The sequence below is a fragment of the Motacilla alba genome, chromosome 2 (assembly GCF_015832195.1).
Source record: "Motacilla alba alba isolate MOTALB_02 chromosome 2, Motacilla_alba_V1.0_pri, whole genome shotgun sequence".
Classification (NCBI taxonomy): domain Eukaryota; kingdom Metazoa; phylum Chordata; class Aves; order Passeriformes; family Motacillidae; genus Motacilla; species Motacilla alba.
Window position 1 is genome coordinate 92,169,676 of NC_052017.1, and position 19,949 is coordinate 92,189,624.

The 19,949-nt window shown below is 37.8% G+C and overlaps 1 protein-coding gene across 6 annotated transcripts in view; it reads right to left on the reverse strand.

Moving 5' to 3' along the window:
• Window positions 1-19,949, reverse strand: part of CARMIL1 (capping protein regulator and myosin 1 linker 1) — a 190,269-nt gene that overhangs the window by 55,250 nt on the left and 115,070 nt on the right. For 3 of the 6 annotated variants that reach the window (XM_038129661.1, XM_038129663.1, XM_038129659.1), the window contains exons 17-23: window positions 17,456-17,525; window positions 15,415-15,426; window positions 13,137-13,218; window positions 11,767-11,866; window positions 11,625-11,679; window positions 6,166-6,338; window positions 3,800-3,868 (exon numbers count right to left, since the gene is read on the reverse strand). In XM_038129661.1, coding sequence (XP_037985589.1) covers window positions 3,800-3,868; window positions 6,166-6,338; window positions 11,625-11,679; window positions 11,767-11,866; window positions 13,137-13,218; window positions 15,415-15,426; window positions 17,456-17,525 — 561 coding nt within the window. The remainder of the gene's footprint in view (window positions 1-3,799; window positions 3,869-6,165; window positions 6,339-11,624; window positions 11,680-11,766; window positions 11,867-13,136; window positions 13,219-15,414; window positions 15,427-17,455; window positions 17,526-19,949) is intronic. The other 3 variants (XM_038129660.1, XM_038129664.1, XM_038129662.1) reach the window with 1 other exon arrangement.

Below are 19,949 nucleotides of genomic sequence, written 5' to 3' on the forward strand. Positions count from 1 at the left end.
CACTGCTTTACGCAAACGACTGCTCCCTGCATCTTCCTTATTTGCTTGCAAAATATTTCTGCAGCTTTGTCCATCTGCTGCAATAAGAAATTAAAGACAGGAGTTTGGTCCTGAGTCAAAATTACATTTAAACTCTGAGAACATAAACTGACTATCATGACACAGTTGTACTTAAAATGCCACCTACAGTGGTATGTCCACACAACTTCAGACTTGAATAAATGGGAAAAAAAAAGAGCAGGAAGTTTTTAAAACCTGGAAAGGCAATTATTCTTTCTATTTTCAATTAATCCTTTATTTCTTGCAAACATTTCTTTCTCTTCCTTCTCCAAACATCCCACTAACCGTCTGTTCCTATTCCATCCAGAGCTACACAAATATGTTTGGAACCCTCTATTCTTGTGCCCTTTAAAGTTGGCAATTTCAATTGAGTCACCACCGTTGATGACAGCAGACCACGTTACTCCCAACAGCAGACACCTTAAGTAGTGTGAAACTCCAAGGTTCTTTCCCTTCTTCTCCCACCACTTGGGAGAAGAACACGTGGACACGTGCCAACACCATTCTCTGAAGGGCAGCGTCTTCCTGAACTGCAAACACACCGATTCCTCATTGATACCACCCAACATTTTACTTTAAATGATAATGGAAGGCTTTTGTGTTTCTTCCCCAATGCAAACATGGTGATGTATAGCTGTCAGTGGCAGGCCAAGTCCCTGTCCTTCCACAGTGTCCAGATGTCTACTGCATCAGTCAGAAAATTAACTCTTCTTTCTAGCTGTCTTGTCCTCCAAAAGAACATTGCAAACTATACAGATCCTGCTATGTGTCCTCTTGTAATACTAACCAGTGTCCACCACCATGGGAAGAATTTTTAAATGTCAAAGATACTGAGCTCACAGACAGATAATTACAGAACTTGCTGATTGCCTGACAGGTGGGGTATTTATTTAGTTTAAAAAAAGAAAAAAAAGCAGATTTCTAAGGATCTCTGCAGCTGTTTGACATTTAGTACATCCTATTCATTGAAATCTGTAATTGCCAGCTCTCATGGTAGCAGTTACATACTAAATTCAATTTAGTCAAAGGCTTAGTGCACTCTCCCTCACACATCTGGACACACAGAGCTGGAGGAGGGCAAATGAAAGGTAAGGAGATTTTCATGGACACACAGTCACAGAGGCAAAACTTTAGAAGACCACTACCCTAAGAGAGGAAGGAAATCCTCTGTACTTGGGTTGCTTTCAGACACACAGCATTATTTTCATCTAAGAATTTACCAGCCCTTAGGGGAAAATATCAAGAATTTAAAGCTCATTTTTCAACTTTATAGTTATGATTTGTTTTTCTCTGTTTCCTTGAAGTCTAAAATATTCCCCCATTCTTCTTTTTATTAACACTCCACTTGCCTCTTGTAAAGGACTACATTTTGCTACAAACTCAATAATCCAGTAACTTCCTAAGACATCAATATACTCAGCAAAATACCTATATTTAAAGGATGTTAAATTTCAGAGAGGTCCTCAAAGACTGTAAAGGATGTCCTAAAAGAGGTACCAAAAACCTCTTCTTCTAGATACAACATGTGTGACAACAGTCCTACATTTTATCACATTATTTCCCCTGTAGTAACTTCTGATCCACACACTTTGTATGCTCTCTGCTGTAGTGAAGATTGTACTTTCTACTTTTTTAAAACCAGGAATAAGATCATCTGTTTTTCAGGTCAGGGTGTGTGAATTTCACATCACTGCTAAGGGAAGAATTCATAGCCCTCTAACAAACTCCAGCATTTCTCCTCAGATATTAGAACTTCAGCTATTTCTTCACTCAGTCCATATAGAAAAGAAAAATCTTTCAGAAATGAACATGAGACAATGCTGCAGAGTCCTGCAACAGAGGAGGCTTTAGGCTGCAAATCACATGTTTATCTTCATATTAATATTACAGAGATACAAGACCCTCCTTAATGGCCAAGCTGAATAGGATGCCCACTGTTCTCAAATGCCCTCCTGAACTGACACCTGTAAGGGACTCTGCAGAAAATCTTCTCAGGACTTCACACACCTGTCTGGGACACCCCAAGGGCAAAATCTGCCAACAGCCATGCTCCTGGGATGCCCTTGCAGAAATAACATTTTCAAACAGCCATAAGCAGATAAAGAAAAGCTGGAAGAAGGGGAAAACCTTCCAATTACTTCAGCCTGTTTTAAAGTCTGCTACAAATCCCCTCAGCCTCCTGCCCATACAACTAAAGTCCACCTTTCTTCTTGTTTTGTGGTTTGGTAGATGACTATTTTTCTTAAAATCGAAATAATACATAGAGCACATATCCTCAAACATCTTCAGTATAGTTCATTCCATTTTGAGCAATGGTTCTTTTCTACAGAATATTGATGGCTTCAGGTATTTTTATGAAACATATGGTGAAGAACGTTCTTAAAATGTCTTCAAGATGGATTGTTTACAGCCTAACTGTTTTCAGCCAGTACTGACAGTTCCTCTCTTCATGTTTAAACCTTTGTTGCTTGTGGCTTAGTTTATGATGTTATCAATGTTTTTAACAATTTAAAAATGTTTAAGGCAATATAAAATGACCTCAGCTTCCAAGTTAAATAAATGAGATTCACCCAGAAAAAGTAGAGTGTCACATAATTAACTGTGGCATTCCGGGGCTGTTTTTGTTTAGATTACTTGCTTTTGCCTCAGGATTTCTACCCCTTCTCTATTTACTCATCCAAACACTTCAGAACAGAGAAATAAAGCTGATGCTAACCAGAAAACAAGTGTATTTCTTTTTCTACCAGACTTCCCCATGCTATTGCCCTTTAACAAAGAAATGTCTGCAAGGTGACAAATAACCTTTGCAAATTATTATTCACTACCATCAATGGAATCACTGCAAGATTTGCTTAATTATACGTCATTTATCCAAGTTCCCACATCAGTGCAAATGAATTAATTTCAAAACAGAGTATATAAACTACAACAGTTTCACAAACCAAGTAACTTTGTAAGCTCTAGCCTCATGACTCCTACAAGAGTTAGGATGCTTCCTTAAGTAGTTATATAGTTTGACAAGATACCTTGTGTAGGACCTAGCAATAGTAGGTTACATTCACTTTCTAAAGAGAGCCTTTGCTCCTGCCAGAGGGATTTCATGATGTGAAAAACTTCAACTGCTGCTTAATTTAAATCTGTAATTCTTCTCTCTTAAGAAAAGTAATAACCACACATAAAGAAATGTGATGGAGGTAGAGGGAGATGAAAGCAATTTAACATCTATCACTGGTAAAGGCTGCATCTGTGAGTAAACTCATGGAGGCAAAATGACCCAGAGCACAGCAATTACATAGAAAAACTGCAGTTCCTGAGATCATCACTATTAGTTTCAACTTGCTAGGGGAAAGAAAAAAAGTCAGACCGCAAAGGCCCACTTCAGTAATTTTCTGTTATTATGTTCAGCTTCATTCACTAGAATAGAATTTCTGCACACTATCAACACAAGAGAATGAAGCAAAGGGAAAATATTACCAAATTCAGAATTTTAACACTAAGAGTAAAACTCAAGGACCTTAATGCTGATAGCAGAGTATAGATGAAAGAGCCACAGAGCCTCTTCCCATCCTTTTGAAGGATGTGAAGTCATGAATTTTCCTTTAGATTAAACATCTTCACACTTAAAATTGAGAGCACTCAGCATCTTCAAGATCATATTGACTGCGGTGAGAACTGCAGCTGCTCAGATCATTCAGGATCTTCGGCCTCTTCATCAGACATTCAATTACTTGAGACTTACTTTTCCAGTGCCACAGCTATGTCCTGGAAGCCCTGTGCAGTGATGTTATTCTTGTCCCATATTACAGTTCTGAGAGGCAGTGGGAAGAGGAAAGAAAAATACAAGTTAAATAAGAGCCAACAAATAAATCCATAAAGAGGCTTTGTATATTGAAATAACACACTGCTGAATATTCAAAACTGCAGAAGGCAGCACTTTAAAAACTTGCCTCTACATAGACAGTAAATCCTTGAAATGACAGAAATTATGGACAAACACCCAAAATCCAGTTTCCCATACTTTAAAGGGGACTCTGCTGTATTTTCTATCACTAACCTAAGTACCTTACTTTTCTAAAACACAATTGATAGAAAGATTTGGACATAAATTTCTGCTTTTTTGAGGAACAGCATCAAAACCAAAGTTCAAATGTCTGGTTTGCAAGGCCATACTGAAAAAAACAGAAAATTGCAGTAACTGGTCAATCTCTGTTCCACACAGGCTACATGTATTTTTAAAATTCATGCTGATCAGAGATCAAAATTTGCAGGCTATTACACATTCAGCCCTGCACTAAGCTCATCACACTGCTCACATGATTCCCCATGCAACACAAGTAGCTGCCAAAATAAACCATTAGGTAAGGTGCATAAATGGGAGCTCTTTTGAATACACAGTAATGATAAGAGTGATCAAGCCTTCCCCTCCTCCCCCAATTCAGACCACTCAAGCAGACTGCTTGGCAATTTGCAAACACATGTTCAAAGATCTCATTAGTAGGCAGAAGAGACAGACAAGCAGATAAATCTTGCTTCTGCTAGAGCACCAGTTGTAGCTGTTCTTAAAAAAAAAAAAGGCACAAAGATTTCTGGTGTTTAAAAGAGAAAAAAAAAATAGATGGCATGCTTTCACAAGTATTGACATCCTTCTGCTGTTGCAAAATTATCCCTCTGTTTTTTACATGAAAAGTAAGAAAGAGAGGAAGAGAGAGTCTACACTCACTCTGCAAACATCAGATATGCTAAGGGTCAAATCTTGAATATTTTTGCCACTGGAAGGTGTGTTTATATTTCTACCTGGGTGTCATTTTATAATATTTTGGCAGAACCAGTTACCATTGCATTATTCAGCCTGTACTCGCACCACAGACTGTGGTGACATTATGTCAACTGTGACATTCAGCATACTGTGAAACATTTCAGTCTGCCACCCTGAAACATATCAAGACTTTATTTCCTCAGATATTGTGGTCATTTCAGGTTAATGCATTCAATAAACCTAAGCCATCTCTCCAGTGCTTTCTTGACATTTTTTCATACTCATTATGCTGTGCCCAATAATATTTGGGCATAGCAACACAAAGGCCAGAGGATCCCTGCCTCTTGAACAAAATAGTCAAGACTGTTTGGGGGAATTTCTTATCCTCCAGGGAGCAAATACTTGGAGAGCAAGTAAAAAGTGATCTTTTTACACTGACACTGAGGAAGGTTCATCTGCACAATCTGACGAGGAGGAGGAAGGATTATCTTTCCTGATGAGGGTGACACATTTAGCGGTCCCCATCCAGATTTATGCTGATTGAAGGTTTTACTATTTGTGAAACACATGCTGGATAGGAAAAAAGTGATACTCTCAAACCACCAGTGCCAGACATGCTAAAAAGCAGTGAAGTTGTTGGGCAGATGAAGTTGCAAAGAAGATATGCCAAGGTCCATCAACACAGTAGGAGGGGGAGAAAGGAAGGATGGATGGTCCATGCTGCTCCCCATTCTGAATTCCACATGCTCTTAGCTCTACAAACTGACACTTCAGAAGACAAAGAATAATTCACTTCCGTTTCCTACCCAAGTATCAGAATTTTCTCTGCTGGGAAAGCCTCCAGTAAGAAAGAGAGAGCAGAACACAAGAGAGTAGCTAAGCGCTAGAATTGAGTTCTCAGGGACACTGTGGAATCTTGGTACTTAGAGATCTTCAAAACCTGGCTGGACAAGTCCCTCAGCAGCCTCACATAGCTTTAAGTTGGCCCAGCTTTGAGAAGAACATAGGATTTAATTAAAAACGAACTAGGTAACAATGTAATTTTTTCCTGTAATTCTGTCATTTTGATTCCAACAAGAGGCCTTTCTGTTTAAATGCAGAAAATTTTCCCCAGTTTCAGTTAATGAAATATTTTTGATGGGACAACTTGCTTCTCTTGTTTTTCTGTTGTTATTTTCCTTTCTCTTAAGAAAAAGAAGGATGAGAATCCTTCCAAATAAAGACACTCTTAAGTGGTTGTACATAGAAAAGTTCTGAAGAGAAATAGATTGAGACTAGATTGAGAATAAGCCAACAACTTCAGTATTATTAAGCCCTTCTACTGTTTACTGCAAATACATTTCCCTTACCTGAGTTTGGTGTTTATCTGTAGGGCTTTTGCCAGCATCTTTGCTCCCATATCTCCCATGGCATTTCCACTAATATCCACTTTTGTGAGAGAAGTATTGCTGCCCAAGGCATTAATAATGATGGTGACCTCAGTCTTCAGCTTGGAATCTGCGAGGGACAGTGACTGTAGAGGCTGTGGATCATAGAAAATGCATTGATAACAGAAGCTGATAATGCACTCATTCCTCAAACACCAACTAAAAGAAGTTACAAGTTTCCCAAACTCTTGGGGACAGCAGTAAACATCAAAGAGTTATTTCTGTGTTAGCTGCAGATCCTACAAACCATGATAAATTGGGAGTCAATAACTAACAGCACAGGTGTCAAACACATGCAAACAAGCAGATTAAGTTGCAACACCCTGTGAAAAAATTATTTACAAGTGGCAGTGCCTCCAACTTCCTGAGTTCTACTAAATACAGAATACAGTGTAAACCTCAAAAAAGGCAAGATAACAACAACCAGCTTCACAAGATTTCTTCTGGTGTCCAGTGAGTTTTGCTTAACCAGCATTCGCATACTCAGTGAGAAATAAAAGTATCTACCACTCCCCTTCTCTCCCTCAGGCTGAGATTTACCCAAGGGCAAATTACAGTCGAAGGCATTGTTAAAACATAAACAGTTTCCTTAAAATGTTTTATTATTGTTACTCCAACGTTAGGAATGATTTTGCATATCTGTTCTTTCAAAACAAAGGGCATGGATTTTTGGAGAAAAGATAAAACTGTAGCAGGTCTGAAATTCAAAGCAGTATTGAGTATCTATTACAATGAGTAAGCCAATAAATATTATTAACAATGATGCTTTGCAATCCAAAACTACAATATCGTTCAGTAACTTAATTTTTTTATGAAGCATATTAAGCTGAAACTACCCTATTTGGCGCCAGCAAGTCACACTCCAAGCCTCAAAAAAACCTTTTCTAAAAATGCCCCTATTTCCTCCACTCTCAATGTCCCCAACAGTCGACAGCAGGAGCTCAAGAACCACAGTTAATCTATCCCCATAACTTGCATAGATTTTACAGCTCCTAAAAGTGCAATTTGTCTTTGGTGATGAATGAGGACTCCACAAAGCATTTCCCTTGCTCAAGTGCGAGTCCATACAGAGGAGTGTATCATCATTCTACACCCACTTAGGCACATGTTGGAGGATGAAATTTTGGAGCCTAAAATCCTCAAATAGCCAGCACAGGAAAATCAACATATCATAGCAAGGAGCCACAGCACTTAGGTTAGATCCTGAACTTTAGATTAATGAAAATAAACCTACCAAACTGTACACACCTTCCAGGGTCCAAGGTCCTTGCATCATTCCTGCTATACAATGGGATCTGACCCTCCAGACACCACTGGATTACAGTGATAACCATAAAACTTGCAACAATGCAAGAAATGCATTTACTAATGAGGAAAAGCACAAAAATTTGGAGGCACAGCAGGTTGATAATTATAAAGTCTAATAATAACACAAGCCGCATGCTGGTTTTATTTTAAATGGAAGGTATTAAATTACTACGCTAATACCCTTAATCTGTCTGTTTTCAAATTTTATTGCACGACATGAAGAAGAATGTAAAGAAGTATTAAGAATTTAAAAGCAATATTAACATTAAAATGTTAACATCACATTTAGAATGGCACTCAGGAGCTCTTGACAGAAGCCCTGAGAAGCCCTTTTGCTGACAGATTCACAGTAAAGCGGCACCATGCAGCACTAGGAGAAATCAGCAATAAACTTGTGAATGTGAGATTGTTTCTGTTTTTCATGTGTCACTTTAGAAATGGGCATTGGAGTAACTGAGCTGCACATGATCCCTCCCACATAATTTTTCTAAATCTCAAATGTCCTCCCAGGAAGCTTCTTGCATTCCAACACTCTGACAAAACAGTGTATGACTGAAAACACTTCTGTATTGTGTTGTGTAAGGATTGACAGTTATGCATCATTCATTAAATTATCTGATCATTACATTAAAAATCCCAAATGAAACAACAACAAACAAAAAAAAGGAATCAAAACCAAATCCCCCACAAATATGGGCAATACTCTACAAATACTTACTTCTTTCAACAACTTAATAGTTTTAGCTAGATATTGAGAAAACAGAAGTCTAAGGAGCACTTTCAGTGTCCCTGCTACAGAAAACAGGTACTTTGCCAATACAGAGAAGATGCCTTAACACAATCTATTTAAGGAAGAGGAATTCTCAAGGAACAAATATACAATTAGAAATAGTATGATTTTATTCATTGATTCAGTCATACTTCTCCTGGAAAAAACCCTAAGAATTAAATCAAGCTAAATTTGTTTTTCCTAAGAACAAAAATGCTGCAAAAACCCTCAAAAAGCCAATTCTGCACCAAGCACTGAACTAACAACTAAAGATAATCATAACTAGAAATTCACTGCACCTATGCAGGAGTGATTACCACTCTGAGCACTGCATACCTGCACTGTAACATCCATTTTTGCAACAAGAAAAGGAATGGCACATTAAGAATACATTATAATAGTCTGCACAGTATAGCACCTATTTATATAGAAAAGACATGAAAAGAACCCAAAAAATGAAACTAAATATTACATTCTTGCTTATATAAAACACCTGTGAAGTTCTGCTATGAAGGTTACTACTACTGCTTCTAAATGATGCAGAATTACATTTGGATATCACTCTATTTTAACAGTCATAGAACCAAGCCACTGATTGTTTAAATCATTTTAAACTCATGACTCACATTAACACAGCAACAGAGTTATTTAAAGTGTGCATAAACACATGAAGAAGCATTTTGGGATTATTATTTTAGATTAAAGCCACTTGCTTCAGCTTTCCATGCAGACAATGTGCAGTCCCTAAATCATGCAGTGTGCTCTGGGCAACATCACACCCTGGTCTCTACAACTGCATCTTAAATTTTTCATGTCCTGTGGCAGTAAATGCATACTATTGTTACAATGAGGACCACCCCATTTAAGATTCAAATTGAAATATCTAGAGACTTAAAATAATTTCCTAGCATCAAGATGCAGTGAGGACAATCCTAGGCAGCTTTCTGCAACACATTTTTTCCCACAGTGCTAATGTTTGCTCTCAACTCTTTTGCTGCTAGGAGATGGTTCACGCTGGTTTTAGTGCTTGATGAGACAGAAAAAAAAAACCCCAAGATTCCTTCACTGAAGAGGATTAGCAAGAAAAAAGATCATGGGGAAAGAAGAGGCAGGGTAACCCCAAAAGGATCATATCCCACATGTTAATGAAGTGACATGAAGGAGAGACAGTTATTCTAAGTAGCTAAATAAAACAACTTTTTGGTGAATTATTTCCTTATAACACTGTTTGAAAACAGGATGACAATACATTGTGTAGGTTAGGTCAGGAAAACGTGGCAGGTAAGAATTACAGGACCACATCTGACCAGTGAAGAGTGTAAAAGGCAGAAAGTGGAACAACAAATAATGTTGAGAAAAGAAAAAGAATGCGAGAAGTGGAAGCTAATGATGCAAAGGAGAGAGAACTGCAAGAATGATACACACAAAATTTAGCCGCTACTCTTTCCTACAACCTGGAAGTTTCAAAAACAGAAGCCAGGAAAGATAAACAGAAAGTTGTAACACTTTAAGTAGAAGTAATACAGTGAAAGTTGAAATTTTTGTTCTTAAGAAAAGACAGTAAAGAAAGGAGTCATAAAATAGGGAAAAAACCCCAACAGCATGTTTGAGAAGATTTGGGCACTGAAAGGACACAGAGTGCGTTGATGAGGTGTTTTAGTGACAAGGGTATGGTCTGAGTGGGAAGAAATGTTCATCTTGCAACAGAACAAAGGAATAATGGAAATAGAAAACATACTAAATTACATTTGCTTGTGATTCAGTTCTTTAGGACAGCTGTGAAAGGATAAGCATGAGAAACAGGGCAGGACAGAGACAAATGCCCACACAGAAGCTGCAGGTGGTATCTGATGAAATGAAACCGCTCAGTACAAGATCAAAAGGAAAAGGAAAGAAGGGAAAGGCAGTCCTGCAGCATTCCCTTTAGAGGCAGAGTAGAAGGAGGCACAGCACAAAACAAAACACAGCACAAAACAAAAAGGCCAGCTCGGTACAAGAAGCAACACAGAGTTCCACCAATCCATTACTTAGCACAACCCTACATCTAACTTGTGCAAACAAGGATTTGCATTAAGGTGCTTTCATTACAGGTGTTACTTCAATTAGAATCAGTTTTGGCATCTGTATGAAGAACTTTACCACATCATGCTGACCTTCCATGCTTTAAAGAATAAAATGTGGAGGAAGGCACAGAATCAAGAAACACCAGTACCACTAATCGCATTTAAGAGGACAGAAACCGCATATAGGACTAGTTTATTAAATCACTTCAAATACAATTGAGAACTAAGAAAAAAGAAACACAGAATATGAGTCTAATGACCTTCCAAGGAAAGAGACATTGGAAATCCTAGTTAAAAGTGCCAGGATACAGACACAGATGGGAGGAGAAGACAGCCAAGCAGTCAATATGGAAAGCATGAACTTGGAGGTGAGACATTAAAGACAAGAGGAAGTAGCAGGTGTACAGACAACCTGAGTCTACAGTCGGCTGTCTCTGGAGAATGAGGAAACCTTGTTTGGTACTTGCACAGGAAATTAAGGAGAAAGAAAGGACTAAGAGTAGATAAATAAAGATTGACAAGCATAAGAGTAACAGAGCATCTTAAGATCCCCTTCTAACAAAAATTAGGATGCCAAGAACTGGCAAGAACACAAATCCAACCACAAAAGTCTTTCAGAAAAACAAAAGAGTGTCGAAATTAAGGAAGTGGTCAACCATCCCAGCAAGGTACCCTGAAAAAGTTTTATGAAATTGCTCCCATGAGTAAGAAAGGTAAAAAAGAGCACAGTGAATGGTTTATTTGCATCTTTTGAAGAAGGAAGGAGTTCAAAGAGATCACTGCAGTAACCTTGCATTTTGCTAAGGGAAAAAAAAAAGTTAATACACAAGAACAGCTATCAGAAAATAATGTGTTCCACAAATCAAAAAAAAACAACATTGTTATTGAGAACAATACCATTGTAATCTCTTATCAGGACACAAAAGTTCTGAAAATTTGTGCCTAAAGGGCTGTATAATTTAGACCTAAATAACTAGGTTATACACATCCAACTATTTAAAATGATTATTTTTCAACAGCCACAGATCCTAAGACTATCCTCAGAAGATGTTCACCTACATCCTACAAGTTAATCCAAATTACAATCTGAAAAAAAACCAAACAAATCCAAAATGCTGGATGTATCTGTGCAGGGTTGTGATCAAATCTTAAGCAGCAAATTAACACAGTGAAGAAAATTATCAGAAATAGACTGTGAGGGTACAAATACACATGATGATAGTAGGCAGAAAGATACTCACTGAATCCTCGTCTTGAATCATCTGAACTAAATTATCAAGTACTGGAGTGAGATTTCTGAGGGAAGAAAAGTTAGGAAGATAATGAGATCAGCAGTTTCTCCTCATCCATTCTCTTGTTATTTAGAAGAAAGAAAATCCTTACTTGGATTTCATGTTGTTAAAGTTTTTGCCTAATGCCAAGTGTCTTATCGATCGGTTTTTACTAAGCCACACTACAAGGGTTGAGAGGTCAGATTCTAGGCCTGTAAAGAATCAGATTAGATTAGGAATTAAAACACAATTTCCCAAAAGACCCAGACCAGGTCTAATTACTGATGCCATATTCAAGTAATTATATCAGCGTACTAATTTCCAAAATGTGTGGAAAAATTTCCATTCTTCTATCTTTAAATCTTTTTCTCATTAGTGCCTCTGCTTTTCTATGAGAATAAATGCTTTCTGTAAAATAAACCCTTTAAATCTCCATGCTAATCAGCTATTAAAGGCACCTCTCAGAAACACAGAAAATAATTCAGTCCCTTATCCACAGTCCAACCACCCAAGGGTAGTTCCTTGCACTGCCAGGCGGAGTTTGAAGTTCCTTGGAGAATTCTGAAACAATGCTAATCACTATGCAGTCTTAGTAGAGCTGTGTACCAACAATATTTCAAAGCCTTCAAAAGCCTGCAAAAAAGGCTAACATAACACACTACAAATAAAATTACCTGAAAAACAAGGCAATTTTTTTTTCTACTCCTGAGTAAAATAAAATTAACTTTAGTATTCCCAAGCTAGTTATGTATTTGAGGAGTCCACTAGCCAGATTACAATGATTTAGAATTCATATTCACAGCATAATTTAGATTTCAAATATCTATTTATAAAAATAAATATTTTTGCCTAACTGGGTTCTCACAGCTTTCCACTTGCCCATCCCACCCTTCTTGGTCATTCCACTGTACTGGGAAGCTGTTTCTGAAATACTTCTGCATTTGCTGATAGAGGGGAAAGCACAGCAGGTGAATTCTTCCAGTTCATAGATCTACACCTTGAATCTGCAAGATGAGAAGCCAGCTCATATTTCCAGGAATACCAGTGCTAGGAAGCACAGAGACTCCAAAGCAGAAATATTCAAAGACTTTTCCAAAGACTCAAGCAGGCCTTTTCTTGCCTGAAGCTCTTGGCTCTTTGCTCCAAATTTTCCCCCTCAGCTTCATTTTGTACCAGACCTTTCCCTTTGTTCTTTCACTACTCTTCCAATTCTCATTCAGCTTCTTACCTTCTTGTACTTGACCCCAATTTATGGATCTAATACGAGCTTGGTGCCATTATTTTATTGTGCTGTGTTACACTGATCTCAAACAACAAACTTTTGAGGGTGTACTTTGTCTTCCAATGTTTCTTAATAAGAGGTCTTGGTCTGAGACATTTCCATACACAAAGCAAGAGCAACTACCCTTGGTTACACTGAGAGCTGAAACAAATAGCATTTCTTGACTTGCACAACCCTCCGTTCTTGTTCTGTGTACTTACCATTGTCTGAAATATCTAGGCTGGTGATATTGTGTATTTCTGCTATGCATCCTTCCAAGACTTGTGCACCTCCAGATCTTAACTAGAGACAAAACATCATCCATTTTTGCAAACTATGTTATGGTTTCAAGATCACACAGAAGACAGTGGAAGGAGCTTTGTGAATACAGAAGGCACTAGCAGCGGCAAAAACAACAGCAACAGAAGAAGTTATAGACATCAAAATGACAGCCTGTGCACACATTCCTACTGTCCTCATCCTTACTCTCAGTATTTGCATACAAATGAGGAAAGGGACTCTTTTTCCTTTCTCTTGAAACTACCTCTCAGCCTTTAAATCAGGAAAATACTTAAATGGTTAAACACAGCAAATCCTTTAGCACTTGGCTGGGCAGTGCCTGAAGAATGGGGTGAGCATTCTCTACATGAACATCTCCAGTGTCTGGTGATCCAAAAAATCAAACTTAGACCAGCCTATCAGATTGCAACCCTGGCACCATTGAACTCCGCTACAGTCAGGCCTTACAGTGAGCATCTTCTTCCAGCTCTTAGCCCAATGCTAATATGCTCAACAGATAAGTGGGGGGCATACAAAAAAAACCCTCAATTAAATTATGCCTCCCTGTCACTGAAAATAAAATTAAAATAATCCAATTGTAAAACAGCTATAAAAGACAATAAACAAGAGAAAACAGTAATATAGTAATTCTCAAGAAGTAGCAATAAAAGAAAAAAATTGCAACAATAACAAAAATGCCTGGCTGCTAAGTATCAATTATGATATTATTAATCTGAAATATTACATGACTATAAAAGAAATGTCAGGATTTAATGAAAAAACAATGAAATGTTCTAACAAAATGCATCAACATTAAGAATTAAAGTATTGAAACCTTACACACTTACTTACTAATGCTACTGAATTAACACAACCTTTTTTATCCAAAGGAGCAAAAGCATTTTCTTTTTTTTTTGCAGCTATGCACTTTTATATAAGGTGCATTTCATTTTATAAACATCTCCCTGTAAAAGATTTTTGCTAAAATGGGAAAAAATTCTATGGAAATTTTATTTTTACATTTTCTACCTTCACGTTATTTGCTTCAAAAAGAATGGAAAGCTTTTTTAAACCCCTTCAAAGATTTTTCACCTCCTGTGCACAAAAACTGTGGAATATTTTACTTAGTTCACTTACTTGGGTAAATACCCTGAATCTACCTGCTGGTATTTCTGTAGACCATCAGCTTTTAAGCATACTATAATTAAAAAGCCACAAATGCCTTCTAGAAGCATTTTTCAATAAAGACTTGATATGGCACCTTTTTGAATGTTTGAGATATGTGATGGGTTAATAAGCAGCTGGATAACTTGACCTGAGAATTTGGAGAATGGTGGTCAAAGACAACACCTACATCATAAATCGCATTCGGAGTGTGAGAAGTACAGAACATAAGGCACCTTTTCCCCTCTCCATAAATCAAAGCCTGCCTATCCTTCACCTCATCCTCTCAATAAGTAGTCATATTACAGGCTGTATTCGGGCCAGAAGTGCTGCAAATTTAACTCAACTTTATTTTAGTAAGAGCATTTATAGCATTTGCTGTATGAAAGCCAAAATCATTCAGTTTTGCTTTGTGCTGCTCTCTCAGTGTGGCCCACCACAAGACAAACATTTCACACAGAGTGTCACATCTACTACTGCAGAATCTATGGAAGATCATATACGGAACTGGATTGGTTGTTGGTAGGGTAAAGTTCTATACGCTAAAATTATACTCACAATAGAATCCAAATGCTTTGGCTATATATACTTTGAGGGCTGAAGTGGACAATTTTTCAGGAGTAGCTTTCAATCTTGTACCAGATAACTCTACATTCAAAATTTTAAATATATAAACATTTCATGAGCACAAATGGCGATATCTATTTTATCAGAAAGTGATGACAAAAACTCCACTTTTAGTATCACAATTTGCTGCAAGTGTGTTAAAATATTATGCACATAAATATACATATATATATATATATTTATAAAATCAGAGATGAATTGAAGTGCTGCTTGTCAATGTGGACTGTGATCCTAACAAAAGACCCTCTGCAATACCTTCTATATGACATACTTCTGAAACTACAAAGAAAAGCTCTTATCAGAAAACAAAGAAGAATCCTTCTACAATTAAAAATGCCAAGTGTGTTCAAAGCTATGAGGTACTAATAGAAGGGCAAACAAAGCTGCTTACTGATTTAACAATTAAGGTAAAGCATGGAGGGTACTTACACAGTGACCAAGCTAAGGGAAGCAGAAGGGAAAAGAGTGAAATACATCAGTGCTGAGCAGGTAGAAATAAAAATGTAATTTTCATAGTCAAAAATAATTTAAAAAAACAACCAAACAAGCAATAGAAAATGATTAAGCTTGGAGATAATATACCAGAAAATTATGGGAGCAAATGAAAAATGGTGGAAGAGGGAAGGAACAGAGATTTATCCTTCCATACTTGAGTACAGCTTGCCTGATGCAGGAAAGAAGAGGGCAAAGCTGAAGCATCAGCTTTATAGCCCCCTAGGAGTGTGTGCTTGCAGGAACTGGGAGTAGTGGTGACCAGCTCCAAGCTTCCCACCACTCTCTTTCCAGGTGTAGATTACCCTGCCCAGATCCCAGAGGGTCAGGGAGAGGTGGAGCAGGATCCTGAGGTGCTGGGCTCATTGAAAGCACTCCCAGCTGCCAGCACATCAACTTCCCTGCTGGTGGAAGCATCACTTCTTTCCAAAGTACATGAGAATGGATAAAGCTCAGTGATGGGAAAAAAAAATGTTATGGGAAGGATCTAAGGAAGTGCTGTCAATTTGGAGGGACCAGCTACAGGAATGAAATACTGAGTTGGGCAGGATTCCTTTCTTTCTGTCACAAGTGTCAGCCATGACCACAAGTGCTTTGGTGTCCAATAAATCTCATTGCTCCTTGAAGAGCTCTTTCACACCCCATCCTGGGTGTTATTTCATGAAAGGGTAATATTTTATCTCCTGTCAGCCCTTCTTGATTTACATGCTAATTTATACTCTCATTACTTACATTTGTGTTTTATTGATTTATTTATTTAAGGCTATGATCATCAGACTTGATTTTTATTACGTTAATTACTCCTCCCTTTTCCTTCCTTCCTCTGAAAGATAAATTATTATCCATCTGATCCCTCTACTCAGAAGTCAGAAGCATATGTACTGGACATGAAAGCTCTTCTATTTGGAATTTACACGTAGTGCTCTTCAAAGTAATAACATTTTCCAAAATGTCTAAAATATCAGAAACTATGATATGCATTCACAATCATTTAGATTTTCTTCATAAGGAAATCTGTGCACATTTCAAAAGCAATTGACCACAAACCTAAAGGCAAGGATTACTGCACATCAACATGGTTATCAATATTGCGTATTTTCTACTTAAAGTGAAACCACTGTATTTGCAGGCACTTCTAGAACAGTTAATACTCAGATGGCCTTGGAAATATCTAACAAATAGGAGGCTTTCTGTGCAGCTTAAAAAAGGGGAAGTCAGAGAAAGCCTGAGCCTAAACTGGTTCATGTTGGTTTGGCAAGAGTCTACCACACAGTTCCCAACAAAATGACTTTGCCTCAAGTGGCTTCCCAGGGTTGTGTCTGCTCTTTTCAAATGCTGTTTTAACCACGAAGGAATCACCCTGCAAGAGTATGGGCAATCCTGGGAAACAGAGTGCACAGCAAAGCACAGGGAAGCAAGAGGAAACAAAATAAGGCAAACCAGTTGCCACAATTGTTACTTATCCTTGAGGCCACCTTTTACAGTGCTTCTTATGTTAATAACTTTTACCAAAGTTCCTTATTGGCTTGAATTGATTAATTGATTAGGAAAATATAATTTCTCCCAAGGTTAAAAAGCAAACCTGCAGAAGAGGAAGGTTGCCTTCCGTTCTGAAGGAATTCTGAAGGAATTGAACCACAGACATGCCTTCAGGGCACGCAGCTTCCTTAGAGCCATTCAAATTTGGGCACCTTGGAAAATCCTACTGCTAATCACACCACCAGAGAGCAGAAGCTGCCAAGCATCCAACAGGCTGGCTCAGTGTGTAGTACAGCTGCACTGAACCTCTGTGCTCATTTATTTAGGATGCTGTAACACACATCCTAACTTTTATCATAACTGCTTCTCTAGTCCTCTGCTTTTCACCTTTCCCACAACTTTTGACTACAGAGGAAGAATATCTTGCCCAGTGGATTTCACAGAACTCTAAAACCTCATCATTGCATATTTTGAACACATCCTGGTAAATATTCCTTACCTCGCAGCTACTGAGGTCTAAAGACACCTCCTTCAGATTGTGATTGCAAGCCAGGCCTAATAAAAGCGCTCTGAAAAAGATCAATTTTAGAACCATTTTAAAAAAGATAAAGGGCAGCTTTACATAATCATCTAAGTGATCACAGGTTAATACATCTATAATGCAAAGAATATTTTCAAAACAACACCAGCTGAGCAGTTATTTCTTAAATGACAATGGCAGCACAAGCCTGCCATACTCAGAAGACTCCAGGAGCTCCAAAACCTGCAGTGATGCAAGGCTAATGAAGAAACTCTAAAGCTAATGCACCATCAACATTTAATAACATTCATCAGAGATAAATTTTCTTCAACATTTGCTTTCCAAGAGCACCAAATGGTTATAACTGGAGTGTTCTGTCATACAATCATACAAACGCTAAGAATTTCCAACAATCTAGGAAAAAATAAAGATTTTAAAATACTCAAGATGCCATGCAGCCTCCATTTCAGTCAGGCACAATGCCTGTAACATTCAAAGGCTGGAGCATGTTCCAGTATCACAAAATTCTCCATGTCCACAACCCAACAAGTATTTACAGATTTCAAAATGATACCCCTATGCAATGGTATCCTTTGACTTCAGGCACATCGGCAGACACATGAAGTAATGACTAATTATGGTTTTCATAAATCCACTTTTAAAATCTCACAGAAGTTTGTTTCCACATGTAAAAGTTAGTGTTAATATCACACTCGTATTAATACTGTCAAATCAGAAAGCACAAGAGTATGTGCAATAGAGAAGGAATAAACAAAATCTGTGTAGACCTTCTAATATCTTCAGAATAGATGCGGCTTTGAATTAATAATTCAACAGAGAAACAGAAGGACTTCCTTCTCCAACTTCATTTCAGCCAAAAGCAGCTAACCAAGTGACTGATGCATGGAGATAAAAACCTACCCCTTCTGAAGAGCCATTTGTCTACACACTTGCTATGCAAGTAGTGTGTCAAAGCAACACTTGAAATTTGTGTGCCTTGGGCAGGTTTTCATTTAAACCTATTTATATCTTCTGTCCTGCAGGTATAAGCAGACCTTCCCTATTAACAAAGGCAAATGTCTTCTGCTTATTTACTTAAGCTATTAATATATGAGGGGGGCAAGGGGGTGGGGAGAGAAGTGAAAGTTCTGCAACAGTTCTCACAAATTTTAGATGATCTTGCCTTTCTTACTCAGACGTGTTTTTTATTCAGTCAGTCTGGCTGATGGTAAGTTTGCAAAGAGCTTCTAAAGCATTTCCAGGAAATAAAAAAAAAAATAGTGCAAGCAAAGAAGTGCAGATTAAAAAAAGATACATAGTGCTGCTTCAGTTGTACACTTTTCACAGGAAGAAAAAAAAAAGGTTTTTTTCCCTAACCTCTTCCCAATAAATTCACCCTAAGAAAATCTCCTTATTTCTCAATTCTTTGTCATGAAAAAAATCACCAGCCTTCAAAGGGCCTGAAGCCAGACATCTTATACTTACACGTGGCCACTATGTTTAAATCACACACATGGCAACACATGGAGAGGTCTTATCAACTGTGCATGATGCAGAATGCAAGATTTGGCCTTGCAATTAGCATTTGCATGAGAAGCATATCAGAAACTTGTCTTGTTACAGCACTGACAGATCAAAATACAGTTTTTGGCAATGTCTGTAAAATTCAACAAAAATGCCAACTTACACTTCAACAAGGACAAGAGTACAAACTGCCTCCATTAAAAAATGGTGAAAAAAAAAGTGAGCTGCAAAATGGAACATTAACTGTATTACCTGTGTACAAGGTATACCCTTCTCTCTCCACCCACCACATGGCATCCTCACAGTACAGCTTTATCAGCAAACCTACTCCCTGAAAGGCTTGATTTACACTGTCCAAGCGAGTTCATGTCCTTCACAGACTGCACTGATTAACCAATATCTTTCAACTCACTGAGTTAGCACACACAATTAAACATATCACAACTGTAGAGCTAAAGGAAGCCTATAAAGAAATCAAATAACAATTAAGTAGGGGAATTTGGAACTCAGGATGTCAGGTATCTGCATTTTATCTATCTCTTTTTTCTCTATGCAGGATTGACCTTGAATCATACATTCAATTTGGCGACCTCTGGTTCATGGACACAAACCAGGAACTTCTCTTTTGTCACTGGACAGCTCCAGCTCCAAAAGCTTTTTGACATGCGCTGATGAATGATGCCAGGAAAGTACTACTATGATACACCATAGCTTTGATTTTTTTGCTTCCTGGAGCCATCTCTCATATGCTCTTGCAGTCTTGCCAATGACAAGTAAGTCTGCCTGAAAAAAAATGTTTCTATCTTGTGTTTAACCAACACTCTGATCTTGATGGTTCTGAAGAAGTTTTGTAATTCTTTCAGTTAAGAACAAAAGGCCAAGCAGCTGTCCCAGAGCACACATCCTCAGTCTTTTTAACACCAGATTAACTTCCACAGGACATTTTTGA